Genomic DNA, 24726 nt, shown 5'->3' with positions numbered 1-24726 from the left:
AATAAAAAATATAGTTATTCTCACCTTCCGACGTCCCGTTTAGCCATCCTGCCTCTCTCCACGCTCCGGTCCCAGTGATCCTTTGCACGAATGACCGCGAGATGTCACGGTCTCGCGGGATAACAAAGTCTCGCGGTCATTCATGCAAAGGATCACTGGGACCGGAGCGTGGAGAGAGGCAGGATGGCTGAACGGGACGTCGGAAGGTGAGAATAACTATATTTTTTATTTTTTTTAATTATTTTTTTACACCTGATCGCTGGTCTCCCGCTGTCACACACAGCGATGCGTGCTGGCCAGCGGGAGACCAGCGACCAAAGAAATGTCCAGAGGTTTCTTGCAGCAATCAGCGATACCGGCAGGGGGGCCGCTCGCTGATCGCTGTCACACACAGCGATCTCGCTGGTGAGATCGCTGTTACGTCACAAAAGTTGTGACTCAGCAGCGATCTCGCTACTGAGATCGCTTAGTGTGACGGGGCCTTAAGGCAAGTTTCACATTAGCGTTTCTTAGCGCTGCGCTTCGTGCGCACTAGAATAGCATGCAAAAAAATGCATCATGCGTTTTGTACGCGTTTGCTTTTTTAGGCGCATGCATTTTAACCAGTTTCTATCCATGTTAAGTCTTAAAACGCAGGCGTGCGCATGTCTATACGCACGCCTGCGTTCCCATAGACTGTAATTTTTTTTTGCGAATTCCGTGCGCATGCGTTTTTGTTTTTTTTTAGACAGGTCGGATGGACCAAAAATTCAACAGGTTGCGTCCGGCACGCCTAGGCGCACACTACAAAAAAACGCATGCGCACGAAAACGCATACAAACGCGTGCAAACGCTAGACCATGCGCCCCTATGTTAAAAATAGGGGAGCAGGACCCATGCGCATGTAAGCGCACGATGCGCTACGCTAAAAAACGCTATTGTGAAACCAGCCTAACAGCTTATTAATTCTGGATGTCTGCAGCGTTTTGTCATTTTTCTCATTTACCTGGTACACTTTAGTCTCCCCTGGATTATCAAGGTTCTCAAATATGGCTTCTTGCTTGTCTGCCCGCACCTCAATGAGATTGTGCTTAAAGTTGACCTGAATATTTCGCTCCTTGATGATCTGTAACAAGGCGTCTGCATATTTCTTCACTCCAAAGATGACTCCCAAAGGTGTGTTAAAGATGAAGTTGGCATCAGATCGTTTTCCTGTCTACTTAGGCAAAATAGGAAAGAAACCTATTTAGGAGAAATCATTTGCCTACAGAAAGGAACCATTTAATGCGGACACTGTGGGACCAAGTTCCTACGTCCTGAATTTTACCCTATCCAATGCTTAGTACATGGAGTAGGGGAAATGCGCAGCCAAATCCACTAGAAACATGCAGATTTGTAACCCATTTTCTGCAACATGTGAACAATGAGCTTTTGGAGGTCTTTTTTGTTGCAGTAAAATAGGTTACTTGTACTTTTTCCAAAATGTGCAGTGTAAAAAACCAAAAACCAAAGACTCATTGTAGGAATGTAACCAAATACACTTTTCTGGCAGACACATCCTTACGAATCAGTTTGTCACTAACAAGGGCAGATCATTAGTGATTTGACTCCAATTCCAGGGCTCAAGACAGTTTCCCACTTATTGGGAGATTTTCTTTTCAAATTGGACTCACTAAAATTCTGCTTTTCTTCTTCTTAAGAGACGCATGTATCTTGCTGGGCTCAGAGGTGGAAAAAGGCAATTGAAAGACACCCAGACATAACCAGTTTCCGTAGGAAGAAGAAAAATACTCTTATGATTAGCTGTCAATAATAATGATACAGTAAGCGTCAAGTTTTAGCCAAGTGATGCATACAAAAAAATCTAACATGCAGTAATGTGCACAAGAACTGGACTAATGCACAGTCAATAAGGGAAACATTATTATTTTACGGGACCCTCACCACCATATGTAGAGTAGGAGGCAGACAGGAGAAGAACAGAATATCAATGATTATTAATGATGATTGTAATGTGGCATAAATGGAGCGGGCTGCGCTTACTTTTCGCAGATACTCCTCTGCTAAATACATGATCTTCTGTGGGGCGCCTGCACATTTCACCGGAGTGTTGGGGAAGGTGAATATGGCGTTCCCCTTTTGAAAATCTTGCAGAGCTTTCCAGGTTTTCTCAACAGTTTTTGCAGAGTAGTTGGAACCAATTTTGGGATAGTTAAATCCTTCTGGAAGTCCTTTCACCTATACAATAAGAGATGGCAAAGTCAGAGCAAAAGAGAAAATGCAAAACAGAACAGGCTGGTCAGCATAGCCTGAACTCTATCTATCCCATGCCTGCCCTCAGTGCCTACCAAAAAACAAGAAAAAAAAGCTACAGCTGACACAATAAGGCTATGTGCACACAGTTTTTCAAGCAGAAACTGAAGGGAAAATCTTCAAATCCTCCTCAATAATACAAAACTGCTCAAAAACCTGGAAATTGTGAGAGACAGGTGGACACATGCCCCTAGAAGCAGCTTAGGGCGAAACGTGCAGCGAGGTGAGGGGGACACCCGGTCTATCCACTCCATCTGGTTCTGCGGTCTATGGGCTCAAGGTATTGTGCCTCATACTTTCCACTTGGCATTTTACGGATTTTTCCTGTGGGGTTCAACCATGGCATATGTGGTTTCAGGTGCAGCTTTGACAAGGGATGATTTTTGGTCCACCACAGCCATCGTCTCCACCTCTCTCACACAATTTCCTTAGCCACAATCATCTCCTATACTACTGTAGATATATTTTTTTGTACCAGACCTTTGAGTTTTTGTTTAACGTAAGTTATTTGACCTACATATTATATTGGATACATGACTCTCATCCCTTTACCATGTCCGTGCATAGGTGACCCTGTTAACAACACTTTTGCTGGATAGTATTGGGGTTCCCGCTACTGGGCACTCTGTGATTTCTTGTTTTGTGCCATTTTTTATTTTCTATTACTGTTTTTTTGGATTGATAATAAAGTTCTAATTTTAATCATCCATATGGGTCTCTTCTTCCGTTTTTCATTATTCATTGTTTGACGTGCCATAGTTGCTTTATATGAACATTATTGGAGAAATTCATTGTCTAGGTTTTTTACCTTTTTTATTTTTGCTCCTTTTTTTTTTTTTTTTTTAAATCTATTGTGTTTTGCATTATGTTCACCTTAGTTGCTGGAGTTTGATTTCCAGATGCTAATCCATCATTTGTGACTTTAAAAAAAAAAAAAAGCAGTAAATTTGTTGCCGTCTGTCCCCATTGTGATTTTATCTAAAAGGAAGGAATCTTTGAACTAAAAGAATGCAAAAATGGTTGAAGACAAACATGTAGACCATTTTTTTTAACACTGCGCAAAATTCATAGAACGCATGCACCATTTTGAGTAATTTGGCGCAAATAAACGGCAACAAATATCACAACACAACTATAAAGATTAATAAGATACGATAACGTGTTGTGGAATTCATTTCGCTATATAAGGGCTCGTGCAGATGACCGCACCACTGGTCCAAGTGCGATCCGACAAAACATCACATCTCACTTGGACCAATGTTAGTTTATGGGACTCCAAACATGTGCGATTCTTTCCTCGGACAGAAACCCTCCGTAAAGAAAAAAAAAAAAATGCAGCGTGCCCAAGTTTGATCCACTGTTCGGATAGCACTCGCTCATGCAAGTGAATGAGTCCACGGAAAACATTGGACTGCACCCAGATGACATCTGAGTGCAGTCTGATTTCTGCGCACTGAATTTCTTTTGCCATCTTCTCCTCATCCGAGAAAATCGGATCTCACTGTGATTAAACTCCGATTTGCACTATCGGCCCTACTCTCTTGGATGGGAGAATACACGCTGGTGTGGCCCTAGCCATGGTGAATACAATAAAGTAATAAGAAAATGTAAGAGACAAACAGTGAACAGTACCACCTAGTGGACACATAATGTAATAACTACACAAAAAAGGAAAGTTCTACAGCACAAGAACAATTGTCAAATACGATTTACACCTTCAACGACCAACAATAGGCTGTATACAAACCAATCATTATTCATTTAACAACCTTTTTAGACAGGCCGACAAGAACTCTGTGCACAGAACAATAATTAATACAATCGTTATAGGAGAATACAGTCGTGGCTAAATGTATGATTATCTGCAATGTTCTTGCATCATCATGTCACACAAGCATCAGGAGACTCAGATCCCACATTGTTGGAATGGCGCCGGTATGGGAAGTGACAATCTGTTATTTTTATGTCCACTGGGGAATATTGTATTTAAGAAGGTGTTGTGAGAATAGTGGACAGCCCCTTTGACATGACTCGACAATTGCTACAATTCATTATTAGGTTGTGTTCCCACGCTGAGCTTTTGGCGAGTTTTTGAGGTTGCAGATTTTCTGCACCTATTAAGTAAAATAGGTTACCTGCATTTTAGTGCGTTTTTCCACTTGTTTTTTTTGCCGTGTCTTTGAAGTTGCGTTTTTTTGTCTCTTGTTGCTATGTCATGTTTTAAATAAAGCTGCTGTGTTTTTGTATTTGGGTTAGAGAAAACTTTATTGATATAGTCAGGTGCGTTTTTTTTTACCTTTTCTCGCATCTACTGCAATGCTATGGGGAAAATCTGCACATAAAACTCAGAGTACAGCAAGTGAAATGAACATGCTGCGGGTTGGAAACATGCACTGTAGATCAGTTTACTTGCAAAGCTTAAAAAAAAAGAAAAAAGGCACCGTGCACAGGAGATTTTTTTATAAATTCCATCCACTCTACTGTAACTGTAAGGCCCTGCGGTTTTTTTATGTAAAGAAAATACGCAGCATTAAAAAGTTACTAAAAAACTCACCTTCGGCACAGTCTTAGGCCACAATCACACATTCAGTATTTGGTCAGTATTTTACATCAGTATTTGTAAGCCAAAACCAGGAATCAGAGGAAAAGCATAATAGAAACACGTCACCACTTCTGGTTTTGGCTTACAGATACTGAGGTAAAATACTGACCAAATACTGAATGTGTGACTGTAGCCTTAAAGTATAAATAATTTTGTACAGCGCACTACACTGCAGAGATCCCTTATGCGGAGTATGGAACCTGTTGTGAAAAGTCTGAATCCTACCCCTGCTTAGAATATTACAATGACTCCTTGTTGAAGAAAACTGACATGCAAACCAGGGTGTTTCCTGTGGCACAATACGGCATACACTACAGAGGAATGGCATGCATGAGTGTCGTCCAGGAAGCTCATGCACAAAAAAAAAAAAAAAAAAAAAAAAAAAACAGTACAAGTTGCCAAGGCCCATGCTGGAAAATATGAAAACTACTGGGACTCTGTACTCTTGAGTGATGAGACCAAGATAAATATTTTTGGCCTTAAAACTGTAAGACGTACAAAGAAAAATTAATGATACCTACAGTGAAACATAGTGGTGACAGTGTCCTTATGTGGGTTACATGAGTGCTGCTGGTTACGAGGAGCTACATTTCATTGAGCGCATCAAAATTTACAGATGCACTGCTCTATATTGATAGAGAGGATGCTACATGCTACCATCACCCCGTGCCCTTGGTAGATGTGAACTTTTCCATGGTAAAGATCCAAAACACACATTTGAGGTCATTACTGTATTTGTTAAGAGAACAGAGGGAACAAGATTCAGTGGCCAAGTATGTCTCCTGATCTAAACCCAACCAAAGACTTATAGGGAATTCTGAAGAGACAAGCTGGGCCTCACTCTCCATCCAGCATCCAGGCTCTAAAAGTGGTTGTTGTTCAATGAAAATACATATGGCAATATGTCCCTGAAATTGAAGATTTTATAATGGAAAGTAGAACCTTGATCATATGAGAGAAAAATGCATGACAACCTAGATAGATGTGAGCATAATGTATCCATCTGGGGTTGATTATATGGGTGTGGGAACATATAGAAAAGTTATGTAAAAAAAGGGTTGGACATGGTATGCAATTAAGAGGTAGGTGTATTGTGTATTACAGCATAGGGAAATACAAAGTCAAATGGAAGGGAATATAATCGGCTTCTTGTTATTCATGTTTTTGTACATTTGTATATCTAAGTATTCTGTATGTTTGGGTATATTTGTTTATTTCCACATATTTATTCCTCCCATTTTTCAATCACAGCCTCTACATGAAAGAATCTGGAGAGTTGAAACATTACTTGTTTTTGGTCGGCTGCATAAGATAAAAATATATTTGCTTGTTCATCTATTGTCAAAACACCGTATCACAATAAAAAGGGGGTTGGAGGAGAACACGAGTAAACTCACAGGGGTAACATCATGGACAACACGGGTCTATGCGTTTCTAGCTACAAAAAGCCCTTAGTCCCGATATATAATGGGCTGTGGTGTATGACACCTACATTTGTCTCCTCGGAACAAGAAGGACTTGAACTGCTCTTAGACAGTGGATGGTGAGTTGAGGGAGGAGAGGGGATGGTAAGGCTAGCTTCAGACTAGCGTTTTGGCCCACTACGCACGGCCGCCGCTAAGCCCCGCCCCCTGCCGCGCCCCCTCCAGTCATCTCCTTCTAGTGTCGCACATCGCTGCATGTGATATGCACATCCTATCTTTAGCATAGGGTGCGTAGACCGTGCGCTGGCCGTGCGCTAGGATTTTGTGTGCGCTGCACCCTTTTGACGGTGCGCCGACGTGCGCCGAACCCACCATGTTGCATTTTGGTGCGCTCGCAGCACCGTCAAAAGGGCGCAGCGCACTCAAAATCCTACTAGCGCACGGCCAGTGCACAGTCTGCGAATCCTATGCTAAAGATAAGGTGTGCAGATCGCATGCAGCGATGTGCGACACTAGGATGATGACCGCAGGGGGCGGGGCTTAGCGGCGGTCGTGCGCTGCGGGCCAAAACGCTAGTCTGATGCTAGCCTAAGACATGTCAGATAAATTGGGGAGGAAGTGGATTTCTTGGATAAGATATATTACAAAGTTTCTTATAATAGCCTGTGTTATTGATTTATGTAAAGTTTAGGCTGGTTTCAAACTAGCGTTTTTTAGCGCATTGCATCGTGCGCGTACATGCGCCCCTATGTATAAAATGGGTGCGCATGGTCTAGCGTTTGTAAGTGTTTATGTGCGCATGCGTTTTTTTCCAGTGTGTGCCTAGGCGCGCCGGACGCACCCTGCTGCATTTTTTGTGCGCCCAACCTGTGTCAAAAAAACACCTGCGCACGGAATGCGCAAAAAAAAACCCACATTACAGTCTATGGGAACGCTGGCGTGCACATGGACATGCGCACGTCAGCGTTTAAAAACGCATGCGTTTTAAGAGTTCACATGGCAACCAACTGGTTAAAACGCATGGGCATAAAATAAGCAAACGCATGCAAAATGCTTGATGCGTTTTTTGTATGCGTTTGGACTGCGCACGCAACGCAAAAAAACGCTAGTGGGAAAGTAGCCTTAGAAAGTACCGTTCCATTTTAACTTAATTTACAGCCTAATTATACTGCATTGTTGGGATTTTCTAGATTCTAGAATATTAAACCTGAAAATTAAGAAGATACTGAAATTGCCACAAGTTATATTTGAGGATTGAGTCCTCAAGGATTATGCACCATGAAGGTGGTTACTACCTTGGTGACACACTGCGATAATGTGTGAAATAGGGCCAGCACCGCAAATAGATGGGGATTATGTGCCATACACCAAAGAAACTAGTCTGTATTGTGAGGTAGCGCTGTTATTCAGATAGGGAATCCTCGCTAGGCAGCGAATAAAACACATCCGGCACCGGGTTTTCCATACAACATAACATAGTCCATGCGGTTTATTCCGGCATCATAAACCACAGCAGCAACATAAACTTCACATTACAGCATAGCGTCCATTATAGAGCTTCACTCTGGTTATCAGGTTAAGCAAATGTCCATTACACAGGCTCTTCAGCCTCAGTGTTATCTCACCCCGTCAGGGTCACTCATGGTTCCTTCACCATCATGCGGTAGACGTCCATTCCCTCCAGGGAATTACCAGGCACATGCAGTCATTCAACACAGCGTTCCTTGCTGTCAGAAGGCAGCCCCATCTCTCTCAGACGGGACCTTCCACAACAGACCAACCAGGTCCCTGCATTCACCTCATGTGACCTACCCTGGCCACATTATATGGTCCATAGCCACGCCCACCGGGTCACATGACTATGACCTCATCACAGGTCCTTCAACCACACACTCTTTACAACAGTGTTCTTTAAACACTGGGTGGGTTTGTAGGTAACCAGGCCCGCCCATCTCTCTAGTTACCTGGAGACTTCTCCCTGACACCTTGAAGCAACACCTCAGCAATATCCTTGTTGATCAACACACATACACAAGTCTTCATCTCAAGGCCACCCACCTTGAGATACATATCCGTCCTTCAGGATTCTGCCACTCATCCTCTCTCGGGACATCCACACAGCGCCCCCTAGTGCACACAGTGGTTACTACACCACAGTATTCAAGGGGAAAGAAGGAAGGTGTACATGTGGCACCAATAACCCACAAATAAAGAGTTGCAAAAAAAAAAAAAAAAAACATTATTTATACAATCAAAATGCACATGGAAAACATAAAAACTTTTTTAAAAAAAGAAGTGGGGGGAGGGGAATACCTTTTGTAATAGAAACAGTCTCAATATCAAAACAGATAAGGGGACAAAAACAATCTCCCAAACAGCCCATTTCTTGATAGGATTCTAAATAGACATATTTCCCCCAGGCATACACACTGCGATAATGGCCACTGTTGGGCCCATAGGTTCAGGAGGTATACAACTGACAGACTTCACAAGCCATCTGTCTATATTAGGGGCCCTTTGTAAGACTGGAGTCACACTAAACGTATTAAAAAAAAAAAAAAAAAAAAATCGGCCCGATTCTCACTGTCGAGAGACATCAACTCCCCCACCGCACTTGCCACCGCTACAGAGCAAGTGGGAAAAGTGAGGCAAAGTGCCAGTATTGCCACATCTTATAGATGTGCCTTTTCCGTGGTGGCTAAGAGCGGATGTTTTTAGCCAGGGGGGCCAGTAACCATGGCCGCTTAATATCAGCCCACAGCTGTTTGCATAGCCTTTGCTGGTTATTGATTGTAGGGGACCCTACATCATTTTTGTAGGGGGTCCTCCATTTTAATAGTTAGTAAAAGCGAAGTATACAGTTGTGAGCTGATATTTATAACCTGGAAAACTCCATGGGTATTACCCCCTTCCCAGACTATAAACATCTGCCCCCAGGCGTCGGCTTTCCCTCTGCTGGATAAGAAGATTACGAGGGAGCCCACGCCATTTTTTTCATAAAAACATGGATTTTTGTGAGTACTCACCGTAAAATCCTTTTCTCCAAGACGCTCATTGGGGGACACAGGTACTGTGGGTGTATGCTACCGCCATCTGGAGGCTGACACTAGGCAAACACCACAAGGTTAGCTCCTCCCCCGCCATATACACCCTCGCCCTGATTGCGGGCGGAAGCCAGTGCAAAAGCAGTAGGAGAACAATAATCAGCCTTTACGCAGTAAACAATATGTCTGGCAAGGGACCACCCTGACACTCACGAAAAAAAATGCACATTAACTAAATAAACACGAGCCAACCGGCTAACAGGGTGGGTGCTGTGTCCCCCAATGAGCGTTTCAGAGAAAAGGATTTCACGGTGAGTACTCACAAAAATCCATGTTTCTCCTTTGTCTCATTGGGGGACACAGGTACTGTGGGACGTCCTAAAGCAGTCCCTGGGTGGGAGATTGACTCACCGATCCAAGCTGCATGCACCTCTTTGTTCAAAGGTGCGCCACTGCTGCTTGGAGAATCCTTCTACAAAGGCTCGCATCCGCCGAAGCCTGAGTATGGATACTGTAATGTTTAGTAAATGTGTGCAGGCTGGACCAGGTCGCTGCCTTGCATACCTGTTCCGCCGAGGCCTGATGTCGAAGCGCCCAAGAGGCGCCCATTCCGAGTAGAGTGTGCTTTGATCCCTGATGGAACTGGCGCACCTCTGATGTGATAGGCCTCCTGAATAGTTAAACGGATCCATCTGGCTATGGTCGCTTTTGAGGCCGCGATCCCCCTCCTGCGCCCCTCAGGGAGCACGAACAGCGTATCCGTGTGGCGAAAAGGTGCCGTCCGCGACACGTACCTCCTGAGTGCTCTCACCAGGTCTAAGGTGTGAAGAGCTTTCTCTACGCGATGCACCGGTGCCGGACAGAATGAAGGCAAGACAATATCCTCATTGATGTGAAAAGAGGACACCACCTTCGGAAGAAAGGGGGGAGCTGGTCTAAGCACAACCTTATCCTTGTGGAAAATGAGAAAAGGTGCTCGGCAAGATAGGGCCTCCAACTCCGAAACTCGCCTAACGGAGGTAATGGCTACCAAAAATACCACCTTCCAAGAAAGGAACGATAAGGAAATATCCTGCAGCGGTTCGAAGGGCGCTTCCTGCAGAACGCTCAGAACCAGGTTAAGATCCCAGGTGTCCATCGGCGCCTTATAGGGGAGTACTAGATGAGAGACTCCCTAGATGAAGGTCTTTACCTGCATATTAGGAGCAATCTTTCGCTGGAACAGAACGGACAGTGCCGATATCTGTCTCCTAAGGGAGCTCGGGGCCAGCCCCGAGTCTAGGCCTGATTGAAGAAAGGCCAAGAGGTTGGGAATAGAGAACGTCAGAGGCGAATGACCCCGCTCTCGACACCAAGTGAAGAAAATTTTCCAGGTGTGATGGTAAATTCTCGCTGAGGTCGGTTTCCTGGCACTAACCATTGTGGCGACCACCTCACGCTCAAAACCTGCTTGAGTTAGAATCCAAGATTCAATGGCCATGCCGTCAAACACAGGGCCCCTGAGTTCAGGTGGAAGATCGGTCCCTGGTGCAGTAGATCTGGGCGCTCTGGTAGTCACCATGGGACGTCGGTGAGCAGCCGCACAAGATCTGCGTACCACGCCCGTCGGGGCCTGTCTGGTGCCAGCAGAATTGCTGGGACCCCCTCTGCTTTGATCTTCCTGATGACCCTCGGAAGCAATGGCAACGGGGGAAACAGGTATGGAAGGCGAAACTGGTTCCATGGTAAGACCAACGCATCCACCCCGAATGCTCATGGGTCTCGTGACCGAGCGACGAACACCTTGGCGTTCGTTCTGGACGCCATCAGGTCCACATCCGGTGTTCCCCACCGTTGGCAAATTTGCTGGAAGACCTCGGGGTGCAGGGCCCATTCCCCAGCCACGACGTCTTGTCGGCTGAGGAAGTCCGCCGCCCAATTTTCTACGCCTGGGATGTAGACTGCTGAAATTATCGACTGGTTCTTCTAGGCCCAATGAAGCACCTGTGCTATCTCGTGCATGGTTGCCCTGCTGCGCGTGCCCCCCTGATGATTTATGTAAGCCACAGCCGTGGCGTTGTCTGACTGTATCCGAATGGGCCGTCCTGCTAGGAGGTACTGGAAATGCTGCAGCGCCTGCCAAATCACTCGTATTTCCAACAAATTTACCGGAAGACGAGCTTCCTGTTGCGACCACTGGCCTTGTGCCATGTGGTGGCGAAAAACTGCTCCCCAGCCGAGGAGACTGGCGTCGGTCGTGACCACTAGCCAGTGGTCTGGGGGAAACGGCTTCCCCTGAAGAAGGGAGGATCTGGTCGTCCACCACTCCAGCGATTGCCTGACCTGAGAGGATAGCAGGCACCGCTGATCGAGGGTGAACGGATTCTAGTCCCAGGCTGACAAGAGAGCGTGCTGTAGGGGTCGAAGATGAAATTGAGCAAACGGAATTGCTTCCATTGCTGCCACCATCTTCCCCAGTATCCTCATCCCAAACCAAATGGTGTGAGGGACCGGCTGCTGGAGCTTCAGGACTCCCTGTCGGAGCGCTAGGGCCTTGTTTTGAGGGAGACTTACCAACCCTTGGGAGGTATCGAAGATCATTCCTAGAAAAACAATCCTCCGAGCTGGGACCAGAGATGATTTCTTCCTGTTGACCAACCAACCTAAGCGGGAGAGTGTATCCAGTGTAATGCTGACATTCTCCTTGCACGCCCGAAACGAGGGACCCTTCACCAAGAGGTCGTCTAAATATGGCAAGACGACTGCCCCGCGAGTGTAAGACGGCCATCACGACTGCCATTACCTTCATGAACACTCTGGGGGAGGTGGCTATCCCGAATGGGAGTGCTGCGAATTGAAAATGTTGCCCATTGATGGCGAACCGAAGAAACTTTTGATGCGGAGGAAAAATGGGAACGTGTAGGTAGGCATCCTGAATGTCGATCGAGGCTAAGTACTCTCCCTGCTCCATGGCTGTTATAACAGAACGGAGAGATTCCATCCTGAAATGTTTGACTCCGATGAACCTGTTTAGGAGCTTCAGGTCCAAAACTGGTCTGACTGTCCCGTCTTTTTTGGGGACCGCGAACAGATTGGAATAAAAACCTTGAGCTTTTTCGTGCTTTGGTACGGGAACAATAACTCTGTTGTCTTGGAGTGAATCGATGGCCCCTAGCAGTGCTTTCGCCGAGACTCCACCTTGGGAAGTCGGGAGAGAAAAAACCGTGTTGGAGGGTACCTGATGAACTCTATCTTGTACCCTGAAGTCACCAGTTCTACCACCCATAAGTCGTGTGCTACCTCTGCCCAGATATGGCGAAAAAGGAGCAGGCGGCCCCCCACCCTGCTGCTGTCGCCTACCAAAGGCTCCGAGTCATTTGGCCGAGGGTCTCTGGGTCCTAGCTCCTCTCGACCTGGGCTGGCGAGCGCGCATCCTTCCCACCGGAATGGGTCTATTTGAGACCTGTCGCTCCCTATCCTGGTTGAAGCGAGGTGGGCCGGTCGAACTGGCTGCCGCCATCCATCCGGTGTTGCAAAAAGCTCAAAAACGTGTCGGGACCTGACGAAAAGGCTGTTTTGCCTTTGGCTGCGGGAGGAAGCTACTTTTCCCTCCTGTCGCATCGGAGATGAGCCAATCCAAATTCTCCCCGAACAGGCGGCCTCCCTGATAGGGCAAGGAAGTCAAGGACTTCTTGGAAATTGAATCGGCTCGCCAAGTTCTCAACCAGAGGGCTCTCCTAATGGCTATCGCGTTAGCGGCCGCAAATGCTGCACAATTAGCCGCATCCAAAGACGCATTAATTAAGTAGTCTCCAGCCATAGCAATCTGACTTGCGACCTCAGACACCTCCGCAGGTAGTCCTCTATCCTGCAAGGCGTTATTCAAAGACTCTGACCATGACATCATGGCCTTGGCTACCCACGTCGCCGCGAACGAAGGGGCGAGCGCCGAACCTGATGCCTCAAAAACTGATCGCGCCAAACCCTCTATGAGCCGATCCGTGGGGTCCTTAATGGACGAGCCGCCAGGCACCGACAACAAGGATTTTGAGGCCAGGCGTGACACTGGCGGGTCCACCACTGGGGATTCCGCCCATTTCTTACAGAGTTCCGGGGCAAATGGGTATCTTGCCTCTATAGGCTTCTGACCCGAGAAGCGCTTGTCTGGGCTTTCTCTGTGGCGCTGCACTATATCCTCAATTTCTGGGTGAGTGCCAAATACTCTATGCGGGTGCTTGGCCCGCTTAAAGGCTACCTTATGGCTCGCGGCCAAGGTAGCATCATCCTCAATCCCCAGGGTTTGATTGACAGCTTCAATGAGGCTGTCCACTGTCTCCCGGCATCCCGGGGTATCTAGATCAAGTGGCTCGTCTGAGCCATGATCCAAACTCTGCCCGCTCCCGCTCGCTGGTGAAAGGAAGCATGATGCTGGACTCCTCGATGCTGAGGCACCGGATAAGTCGGGAGACCTCGTATAGGTTCGTTTCCTTCGCCTCTGTCTGGCATGGGAACGGCCCCTGCAGGCCGAAGGTTCCTGTGAGGTGGAGGACCCTTCCCAGATAAGCGAGCCCCTATCCCTGCCTCCCTTTGGGGCGTGAAGGGACTCTATCGCCTTTGTAAGCGAAGCCATAGACTGAGACAACGATAGCGCCCATTCCGGAGGATTCGGCTCTCTGGATTCAGTCACCGAGGGAGGCTCCTGGGCGCGTTTCTGAGTCTCAGGCCTCGCACACTTTGGCGCTCTGCGCTCGTGGAAACGGGGCCTTACAAGAAGTGCATGCAGCGTAGAGAAAAGTGTGCGTCTTCCCTTTCCCGGCCATATTGAGCCTGCTAGGCGTTTTATATATAACCCAAAAAAAAATTTTTTTCTTTCGCCTCAGTGCGAGGGAAGGGGTGGGGGAGGGAGGCCCCCTTGCTGTTTTAGCGGACTCCGCAGCCTGCATTTACCCGACCTGTGTCCCCCGACTGCATGCCCGGCCTTCTGCGCCTCCATGGGGTAAGCCGACCTCTTTCCTGATCGCGGCCTACCCCGCACTGAAGCCGGGGCCTGGATTTATCTGGCGCCTGCTCAACGCTCCAAGGGGCGGGCCGCCGGAAGTGACGCCTCGCGCCGAGGGCGGTACCTCCGCCGCGGCCTACACTGGCCAAAAGCCGGGAGCTCAATTTTTTCCCCCCACCGCCCGCGGCGCCGCGCGATGCAGCGGCGGTGGCCTAACACTGGCGCGACGCAGCGGCGGTGATGGCGCGCCGCGGCCTAACACTGGCCAAAAAACCGGGGGCTAAATTTTCGGCGCCATGCAATGCTGCAGCGGCGCTAACAGCAACAAACCGCCGCTACTCTTCCCTGGATACGAGGAGGGCCTAGGGAGACGCACACCGCTGCTGCCCAGGAGCCCCCCGCACCCGTACCTTAAATGAGCAGTAAACAGGATCCAGGTGGGCCCTTTGGGGCGAACACAAACCAGGGAGCGGGGGGTGGTGTGGGGATCCTGGACGGTGCAGGCACCCTAACTCCGTCCAGCTTTAGCCGGGGAGAGGGAACGTCCGCCTCCTTGCAGCACCTTCGTCTTGCGTTGGTGGAGCAGTGGGGGCCGCTCGGACCGTCTTGTGCCTCTGAATAGCCCATGGTTTCCTACCTAGGGGTGGTCAGGGCTAGGTCCGGCATCATGTCCCACGTCGCGGGAAAGGATACGTGGAGACGACACTCGCACGTGCTCGCCCGTTGATGGTTTGGGGAAATTGGACCCTTTCAATAGGATCCGTTGCCCCTTCTCATATCTTAGAAAAAATAAAGAAAAGAAAACAAAAAAATTCTGGGGAAATTGCCAAGATTTGTCCCACGTCGCGGGAAAGGATACGTGGAGACGACACTCGCACGTGCTCACCCGTTGATGGTTTGGGGAAATCGGACCCTTTCAATAGGATCCGTTGCCCCTGTCTAATCTTCATGGGAAAAAAAAAAAATCTGGAGAAAAAAGGACCAGACGTGTGCCTCCATAGACACTAAGCAAAAAACTGGCTTCCGTCCGCAATCAGGGCGAGGGTGTATACGGCGGGGGAGGAGCTAACCTTGTGTTGTTTGCCTAGTGTGAGCCTCCAGATGGCGGTAGCATACACCCACAGTACCTGTGTCCCCCAATGAGACGAAGGAGAAATAATCTTTTATTAATCAAAGAAGGTTACAAGGACTTCTGGGTCATATGCTACCTATACAGAATTTTGACTGGGTGTTAAGATATTTTCAAAAAGTACAAAAATCTGTCCCTACATTACTGCTAGTAAATCTGAATAGAATGTGAACACAGTTTTTACATTTCTTTGTCCCTATGTGCAGTAATATCAATTACCATTCACTTTATATTGAACAAAATGCCAGGATATCAGCTTATCACTTATTTGTGACTTCATATACAATAAATATAATTAATACTTTACCTTTTCATACTGCAATTTGAGACCGAGAGCAATTATCAAATATTTATAGCTGATCTGTAAAGAAGGAGAGACAAAAATTAGGAAATAAACTATTGAAGCTGGCAATGCCAACTACCTGTAACAAACTGTGGCCATATCGCAAAGACCAGACTATTTGTGTTAATAAGAGGTACCATTTCATCACTAAGCAATCATCAGTGATGGGGGGCGTGGCCTAGCGCACGATGTGAGAGGACGTGCAGAGGAGCTCTCCTGCCACAATCTCCCTGATTATAGCTATTTGCAGCGCCGCCGAACGCTGAAATTCCCCCACGGAGTGTGCAGAAACCTGGGGAGTAGCAGGGAGTAGAGTGCGGTCGGGTGGAGAAGAGCCCCGCAGCAGGATGACGTGCAGGAGACAGAAGGAGCTGGCAGCGTCTGGAAATGCTCAGGCCCAAGATGGCGCCGAGGCTGCAGAGGAGGCGGTAAGGGCGAGCGCGGCATATCAGAGGAAGATGGAGGTGATCGCTCGGCTGGAACGCTTTGCAAGGTCAGAGGAGGCTGCTAATGAGCGGTCAGAGGCTGAAGGGGAGAGACCTGACCCAGAACATGTCCCTGGGACACAGCAGGAAGGAGGGGGCCAGCCACAGAGTGGTGGGGAGGAATGGAGATCCCCTGAGGTGGCTGCATGTACTGGCCAGCTTGAGCAGCCGGACACACTGGATGTAGCAGAGCCAACGCTCAAGGACATATTCTCTGTGGTAATGTACAACAAATCTGCCCTTGCAGCTCTGAATGGTCGTGTGGATACTTTAAAGGGGGAGATGGCTGCGATTAATGCTGCAGTGCGCAAAGTTGAACAGAGAGTGGAGGTGGTGGAAGAACGTGTGGGAAGTGCGGAGGACCAGGTTAATGAACTGTTGAAAAGAAGTATATGCAACGTATAGCTGGGCTGGAATTTAAAACTGATGATTTGGAGAACCGCTCCCGCAGGAGTAACTTGAAGATTGTGGGGGTGCCAGAAAAAGCAGAGGGCAATAATCCCACTGAGTACATTGAGTCATGGTTGAAGAATACTGTGGGAGGGGATAGCCTTACCAAAATGTTTTCTGTTGAAAGAGCGCATCGGGTGCCCACCAGACCCCTGCCCCCAGGATCAGCTCCAAGAGTCATTTTGGCTAAAGTTTTGAATTATAGAGACAGAGACACTCTGCTGAGGAAAGCCAGAACCCATGCGGAACTTACCATAGATGGCAATCGCATCTCCATTTACCCAGATTATTCTGCAGCAGTCCAGAAGCTCCGGATGACGTTTGGAGAAGTTAAAAGAAGACTACGAGACATAGATGTGCGCTACTCGATGATCTACCCAGCTAAACTGAGAGTCGCAGCTTTGGACCGGGTGCACTTTTTTCAGAACCCAGAGGAGGCGACACTCTGGCTTGACTCTAATATACAAAATATCAGAGCGGGACGGACCCGTTGAAGCATGTTGAGGGATGTTGAAACAGTGACTAACTGTGATTTAGTTTGAAATTACTAAGTTAATGGTCATCTTTGAGATGAAGCAATGCCATGTTGGTTTAAGAAGGTTGTGTTCGGCGACGCAACGCTTATTGCAGTTGGATTAATGTGGACGGGAGGGTAGTTGGAATACAGAGCTTGTATCGTTAGGCTGTTAAAACGCCCTACTGGTTCTCAAATAGAGAGGGAGAGAGAATTCTTATCAGCTTAAAGGCTGTGGGAGACAACTAATTTTTTGGGAGGGGGAGGGGGAGGGAGGGGAGTTTATTCCAGTTGGGAAGTTGAGAAAGGGGGTAGAGGTGGGGAGGTGGGGGGGAGGATCGAGATTCTACCTATAACGTGTCTAATGTTTGGGATTGCAACATATTATGGGGGATAGAATTAAGATTCTAAGCTGGAACGTTAGGGGTCTCGCTAACGCTTCAAAACGGGTTGCAATTTTACAATATCTGCTGAAGCTGAGGCCCTCAGTGATTTGCCTCCAAGAGACACACTTGGTAGAGGATAAAGTCGCAATGCTACAAAAAAGATGGGTGAGGAAGGCTTATCACTCGACGTATTCGGCCTATGCAAGGGGAGTGTCGGTGTTAATTCACAATTCTACTCCATACGAAGAAGTGGAGGCTATAATAGATAGGGACGGGCAATACGTGTTTATTGTATGCAGAATTTTGAATAGATTATTATGTATTGTGTCCTTGTATATCCCTCCACCATTCTCTAGAAAAAAGATACAGGAAATTCTGGACTTATCTGGGAAATGGATGGGAGTCCCGCTGCTTGTAATCGGTGATGTAAATAATATTGCAAATGATCATTGGGATAAAGGTAAATATACGGGGGGTGGGAAGGGGGGGAAGGTGACACCTTTTGGAAACTACATGAGGGAGATTGGTTGGATAGATTTGTGGAGAGTTCGCAATATGGAGAAATATACTTATTCATGTTATTCGGCGACATACGGATCTTTAACTCGTATTGATGTGGCTTTAGGAAATGAGGGAATGGATGACTTGGTACAGGAAGTGGAATATCTGCCCAGGGTCCTATCGGATCATTGTCCACTGGAGGTGTCTCTACAATTGGGAGGGCAAGGGAGGTTGACAGGAATGGGATGGAAAATTCACCCCTTTTGGTTACGGTTGCTGGATATGGGAAAGGTGGGAGAAGAATTGGGAGAATTTTTTAGGATAAATGAAGGCAGTGCTGAGGGCCATATAGTCTGGGATACTATGAAGGCCTTTTTGAGAGGGATTTTATTCAAAGAAGTATCTCGATATAAGACTAAGTCTCAAAATCAAGACAAAGCAGTGATGGAGAAACTAAGGGCAGCGGAGGAGGCATTGGGTGCGCAGTGTAATACAGATACGCAGACCCGCATGAAAGTGGCCCAATTGGAAGTTAATAAACTTCATATCCGTAAGGCGGAGAGACGGCGGGCGTTTCGGAATGAGGCATTTTACGCGGAGGGTGAAAAAGGGGCACCTGCTCTCAGTGGTGGCGTCGGCACAACGGGAATCTTCCCATGTATATGCAATTAAAAATAAGGAAGGTACCGTGGTTTCACAGGGGGATCAAATTTTGGAAGTATTTAAACAGTTTTACAGTGAGTTATACTCCTCACAGACACATAAAGGTCAAGAGGAGTTGGACAGTTATTTGGGGACGATTGAGCTTCCTAGATAAATAATTCTTGCAGAACAGGAGAAGTGCCAGAAGACTGGAGAAGAGCAAATGTTGTTCCTATCTTCAAAAAGGGGAAGAAGGTGGACCCAGGCAACTATAGGCCGGTGAGTTTGACTTCTATACCAGGAAAGATCTTTGAACAAATTATTAAACAACATGCATGTCAATACCTGGATAAGAATGAAGTGATTAAACAGAGTCAGCATGGGTTTGTAACTAATAAGTCATGTCAGACTAACTTAATTTCCTTCTATGACGGTATCACTGATTGGGTGGATCAAGGAAATGTTGTAGATATAGTATATCTTGACTTCAGCAAAGCATTTGACAAAGTCTCTCATACAATCCTTATTGAAAAAATGACTAAGTATGGAATGGACAAGGCAACTGTTAGGTGGATTCATAACTGGCTTAGTGATCGGACCCAAAGAGTGGTCGTAAATGGCTGCACATCCAGTTGGAAGAATGTCTCAAGTGGGGTACCACAGGGCTCTGTCCTGGGCCCTGTATTGTTCAACATCTTTATCAACGATTTAGATGAAGGAATTGAGGGTAAACTGATTAAATTTGCTGATGACACAAAGCTAGGAGGGATAGCTAATACTAGAGAAGAGAGAGAGAGGATTCAAAAAGATTTAAATAAACTGGAGAAGTGGGCAGCAACTAACAGAATGGTTTTTAACAGGGAGAAATGCAAAGTACTACATCTGGGCAATAAAAATGAAAAAAGCATATCCAGAATGGGAGGAATAGGGCTAAGTGACAGCACATGTGAAAAAGACTTGGGTATACTAATAGATCTTAGACTGAATATGAGTCAACAGTGTGATGCAGCAGCAAAAAAGGCAAATGCAATTCTAGGATGTATTAACAGAAGCATACAGTCTAGATCACGTGAAGTCATTATTTCCCTCTACTCCTCTTTGGTCAGACCTCATCTGGAATATTGTGTCCAGTTTTGGGCACCACATTTTAAAAAAGACATCAACAAACTGGAGCAAGTTCAGAAAAGAGTGACCAGAATGGTGACCGGTCTGCAAACCCTGTCTTATGAGGAAAGGTTGCAGGATTTGGGAATGTTTAGTTTGCAAAAGAGAAGACTGAGAGGACACTTAATAGCTGTCTACAAATATCTAAAGGGCTGTCACATTGTAGAAGGATCAACTTTATTCTCATTTGCACAAGGAAAGACTAGAAGCAATGGGATGAAACTGAATGGGAGGAGACACAGATTAGATATTAGAAAAAACTTTTTGACAGTTAGAGTGATCAATGAGTGGAACAGGCTGCCACGAGAAGTGGTGAGTTCTCCTTCAATGGAAGTCTTCAAACAGAGGCTGGACAGACATCTGACTGGGATGATTTAGCGAATCCTGCTTTGAGCAGGGGGTTGGACCAGATGGCCCAGGAGGTCCCTTCCAACTCTACGATTCTATGATTCTATGATTGGGGGATGAAGATAGAGAGTGGATGGATAGGCCGCTTACGGCAGAGGAGTTGAGGGTGGCATTGGCGGACATGGCGGGTAATAAGGCCCCGGGGGCAGATGGTATTCCAACGGAGGTCTATAAAATACTAAATGAAGAAGTAATAACTAAATTGGTGAAGGTATTTGATGAGTCGTTGGGGAGGGGACAGCTGCCTACTTCTATGAGAGAGGCCATTGTTGTGGTCATTCCTAAAGCTGATAGAGACCCTTTGGATCCGGAGTCCTACAGACCGATTTCACTTCTTACGACAGATATTAAGATATTGGCAAAGGCCTTGGCCAACAGGTTGACCCGTGTGGTGGCTAAAATAATTCACCCAGATCAATCGGGTTTTATGCCCAATAAATCTACAGCAATCAATCTAAGAAGATTATATTTAAATATGCAAATTCCGGCCGATAATGCTGGAAAAAGAGTGGTAGTGTCTTTGGATGCCCATAAGGCTTTTGACTGTGTAGAATGGAAGTACTTGTGGTCGGTCCTGTTGGGCTTTGGGTTCGGGCCTAGGTTTATGTCTTGGGTGGGGTTGCTGTATTCCTCTCCGACGGCAAAAATCAGAGTAAACAATAAATTATCTGATAGTTTCTCACTACATAGGGGTACGAGACAGGGATGCCCATTATCTCCGTTGCTGTTTGCCCTCGCCGTGGAACCCCTAGCTATTAAAATAAGGGATTCACAGGAGATAAAGGGATTTGTTTATGGAAGGAAGGAGGAGAAGGTGTCTCTGTACGCTGATGATATTCTGCTATACCTGGGGGACTCGCGGGAGAACTTGGATAATGCGATGGCATTAATTGAGGAACTCGGAGAATTTTCTGGACTCAAAATTAACTGGGATAAATCGTGCATCATGCCCATTGATACAGTAGATGGAGATATTGGGGAGGTTGGAATATCACCGAAATTGAGAGTAGTTTCGAGATTTAAATATCTGGGGATACAGATCGCCCTCCCTTTGAGTAGTTTTGAAGAACTTAATTTAAGCCCTCTGCTACAAAAAGTTCGTTCCAAGATTTCGGCGTGGAATAAATTACATCTTTCGGTGATTGGAAGGGTAAATCTTTTAAAAATGATTGTTATGCCGCAGCTGCTGTATGTACTGCATAATTCTCCAATTTGGATCCCACAGAGTAGGTTCTGTAAAATTAAATCGCTGTTCGGAGACCTAATATGGGGGGGGGGGGGAAAGCCCACGGTTTAAACAAGAAACGTTGCAGAGGCCGAAAGAGGACGGAGGGGTGGCACTTCCTAATCCCTGGGTATATTTTTTAGCAGCACAATGTCAACATATGGGAGGATGGGGGGAGGAGACGGGACAGGAACAATCGCCCAGTAGTTTGAGAAAGCTGTTTGGGAAATGGCCTTTGGGAGAGAGCCTGGAAGGGGGGCAGTTTTTAAAATTTGGCTCTAGGTTTCCTACGGTTCTCCTTATTCATAAGGTATGGGAGAAAGTTAAACAGATTAGGGGTGTCACGGGCCTTACTAAATACTCTCCAGTGTGGGATAACATAAATGTACAAGAATTCCAGCGAATGGAGGGATTTGGGCTTTGGAGAGAGGCAGGAATCAGACGGATGGGTCAGCTTGTGGGTCAGGGGAGACTTAAATCATTCATGGAGCTACAATCAGAGTTCCAGCTTCCACACTCAAATATGTATCATTATAAAAGAATTCAGCATGCGTATCGGTCGCAATGTCGGAGGAGGCCTGTTGAGGTCCAGATTGATGTCACGCTGGCCTCCATTTTGGGGAACAGCGAGACCAAGGGGGCAATCTCAGAAGTGTATAGAGATTTATTATTTACATTTCTAGTCAGTCATCCCATCAAGGCTAGAGTGAAATGGGAGGCTGAATTGGGAGAAATAAGTGATGATAGATGGGAATCTATTTTAGAATATGTACCTAAGATTTCTATGAGCGAACCTGGGAGGATGTCTCAGCTGTACGTAATTCATAGAGCTTACAGAACTCCTGATAGATTGTTCAAGATGGGTTTGAGGTCTGATTCCGATTGTCCACGGTGTTCGCAGGAACGGGCAGATATGATGCACATGTTGTGGTGTTGCCCTAGATTGTCTACATACTGGACAGTTGTACTGAATCGGATCGAATGGATATATAAATGTGTAATCCCCAGGGACCCTTTGATCTGTATTTTAGGCTTTGTGGAAGAATTGGCAGCGGCGGATATGGTCAAACTGGCGATTGCTAGACTGTTGTTCATAGCAAGGAAATTGATTGCCCGGTTTTGGATCAGAGAGGAGCCTCCGACTAGACGGGACTTTCTTGCGCAAACGGAGCATATAATTTCATTGGAAAAAAGTATTTACACTAAGAGAAATAAACTTGAGGTGTTTCACAAGATATGGCAGCCATGGGTAGAATGGAGTTAGAGGGGTGGGAGGGACGTATTGGGATATGGAAGATATTCACATTACATAACTATATATGGATGTTGGAAAGAGTACTGGACGAGGAACGGGGAAGGCACTGAAGGGATCTCGGAGGGGGGATAGGGGGGGGAAAGGGAGGGAGGAGTTTGGTTTTTGTTTATAAAAACATGTTTATATGTGAACAATTGCTTGATGTCATGTATATGATGTAATTGTTATCATAAATAAAAATTTATCTGATTAAAAAAAAAAAAAATCATCAGTGATATTCTGAAATGTAAGAGCTTTACAAGTGCCATCAATGTTATTTAAACCCTATTTTGTAGCTGACATATTAATATAATCTACATACAAAAGCTCTGACAATCTCACTCTGGTTTTCTAAAATGAAAGAGGTGATGTTAATGGAGGCGCTCACTTGTATGATTTAGGCTAAGTGCCCACGTTGCAGAAATGCCTGAATCATTTCCACAACTCCCTGCCGCGAGTAAAACGCATGTGGAATTTGCAAACGTTTTCCCGCAAAACACAGGCGTTTTTAGCTTGCAGAATGCTTGTGCTTTCCAAGAGATTTGAAGCATCGCTTGGAAAAGTGATTGACAGGTTGGTCACACTTGTCATGCATAGTGCTTGACAAGTGTGACCAACTTTTTACTACTGATGCTGCCTATGCAGCATCAATAGGAAAAGATAGAATGTTAAAAAATAATTTAAAAAAAAAAAATAAAAAATAGGGATACAATTAACCCTCTGTCGGCCCCCGGAGTCCTCATTGGCGCCGCTGGCGGCAACTTCCGTTCCCAGGGATGCCTTGCGACAATGACCTCTGATGACGTAGCGGTCACGCGAGACCACTACGTCATCAGAGGTCATTTGCGCAATGCATCCCTGGAAACGGAAGATGCCGACAGCGTGGCTGAGAGGCGGGAAGGACTCCGGGGGCCGACAGAAGGCGAGTATATCCCTAATTTTTATTTTAATTCTATTATTTACAGGGATATGGTACCCGGAGCATGGAGGACAGTCTCCTCTCCTCCAGACCCTGGGTACCATCCGCACTAGAAGCGCTCACTTTATGCATGGTGGGCATAGCCACATGCGTAAAGTGTGCGTTTCAATGCAATTCTATGGCAGCGGAATCACCGCAATTCCGCAGAAATAATGAACATGCTGCGGATTTTACCGCTATGCGATTCCACAGCGGAAAAATCCACAGCATTGACACAGCAACTGCGGAATCCCATAGGATTGCATTTTATTAGCGTTTTTTCAGTGTTTCCACTGCAGCGGAAACGCATAAAAAACACAACGTGGGCGCATAGCCTAATAATTCCTATGACCGTTTCTACAAAACCTGCTTTTATTGACTGGAATTTAGATCCTCTGCTTACTGTCTCTTATTGGGGAAAGCTTGGCCCGTACTTTTTTGGGCCACACCTGTGAACGCCCTTCCCCATTGCCTCCTCCCCCTCTTTTCTTCGCTCTTCTTCTGCTTTTCTCTTTTTTCTTCCTTCTTGTTTATGGCTACGTAATTTCATATCCTGTTACTCAATGTACATTTTGTACTAGACTGCTTTCAGGATTCCAGTAATAAGTTAATAATTGTATTTAGCTTTTCTATCTCGGCACGGTTAGCACCTTGTGATTGTATTACCTCCTCTATAATTCAATAAATAAGAGATAACGTTTAAAAAATGTATATACATAGTTAAGTTACGTTGTAGCTACACTGTATATGGCTCTGTCACATATGCCATCACTTTAGGATCCGTGGGTATTGGACCCTTGGTATCCTCACCAAGCCTCATAATGAAGGAGGACGGTGCTCTAGTGTCTCCCCCTGCAGTTCCCTGGCTGTGCAAGGACCTTCCACCG

The 24726-nt window shown here is 46.3% G+C and overlaps 1 protein-coding gene across 4 annotated transcripts in view; it reads right to left on the bottom strand.

Annotated features, from left to right (window-relative positions):
- Positions 1-24726, bottom strand: part of SQOR (sulfide quinone oxidoreductase) — a 115537-nt gene that overhangs the window by 17227 nt on the left and 73584 nt on the right. For all 4 annotated transcript variants that reach the window (XM_073568487.1, XM_073568484.1, XM_073568485.1 and 1 more), the window contains exons 4-6: positions 15777-15830; positions 2023-2217; positions 986-1195 (exon numbers count right to left, since the gene is read on the bottom strand). In XM_073568487.1, coding sequence (XP_073424588.1) covers positions 986-1195; positions 2023-2217; positions 15777-15830 — 459 coding nt within the window. The remainder of the gene's footprint in view (positions 1-985; positions 1196-2022; positions 2218-15776; positions 15831-24726) is intronic.

Source organism: Dendrobates tinctorius, unplaced genomic scaffold, assembly GCF_039654945.1.
Source record: "Dendrobates tinctorius isolate UK_male_01 unplaced genomic scaffold, ASM3965494v1 ptg000022l, whole genome shotgun sequence".
Taxonomy (NCBI): domain Eukaryota; kingdom Metazoa; phylum Chordata; class Amphibia; order Anura; family Dendrobatidae; genus Dendrobates; species Dendrobates tinctorius.
This window is presented reverse-complemented; position numbering and strand designations above follow the sequence as displayed.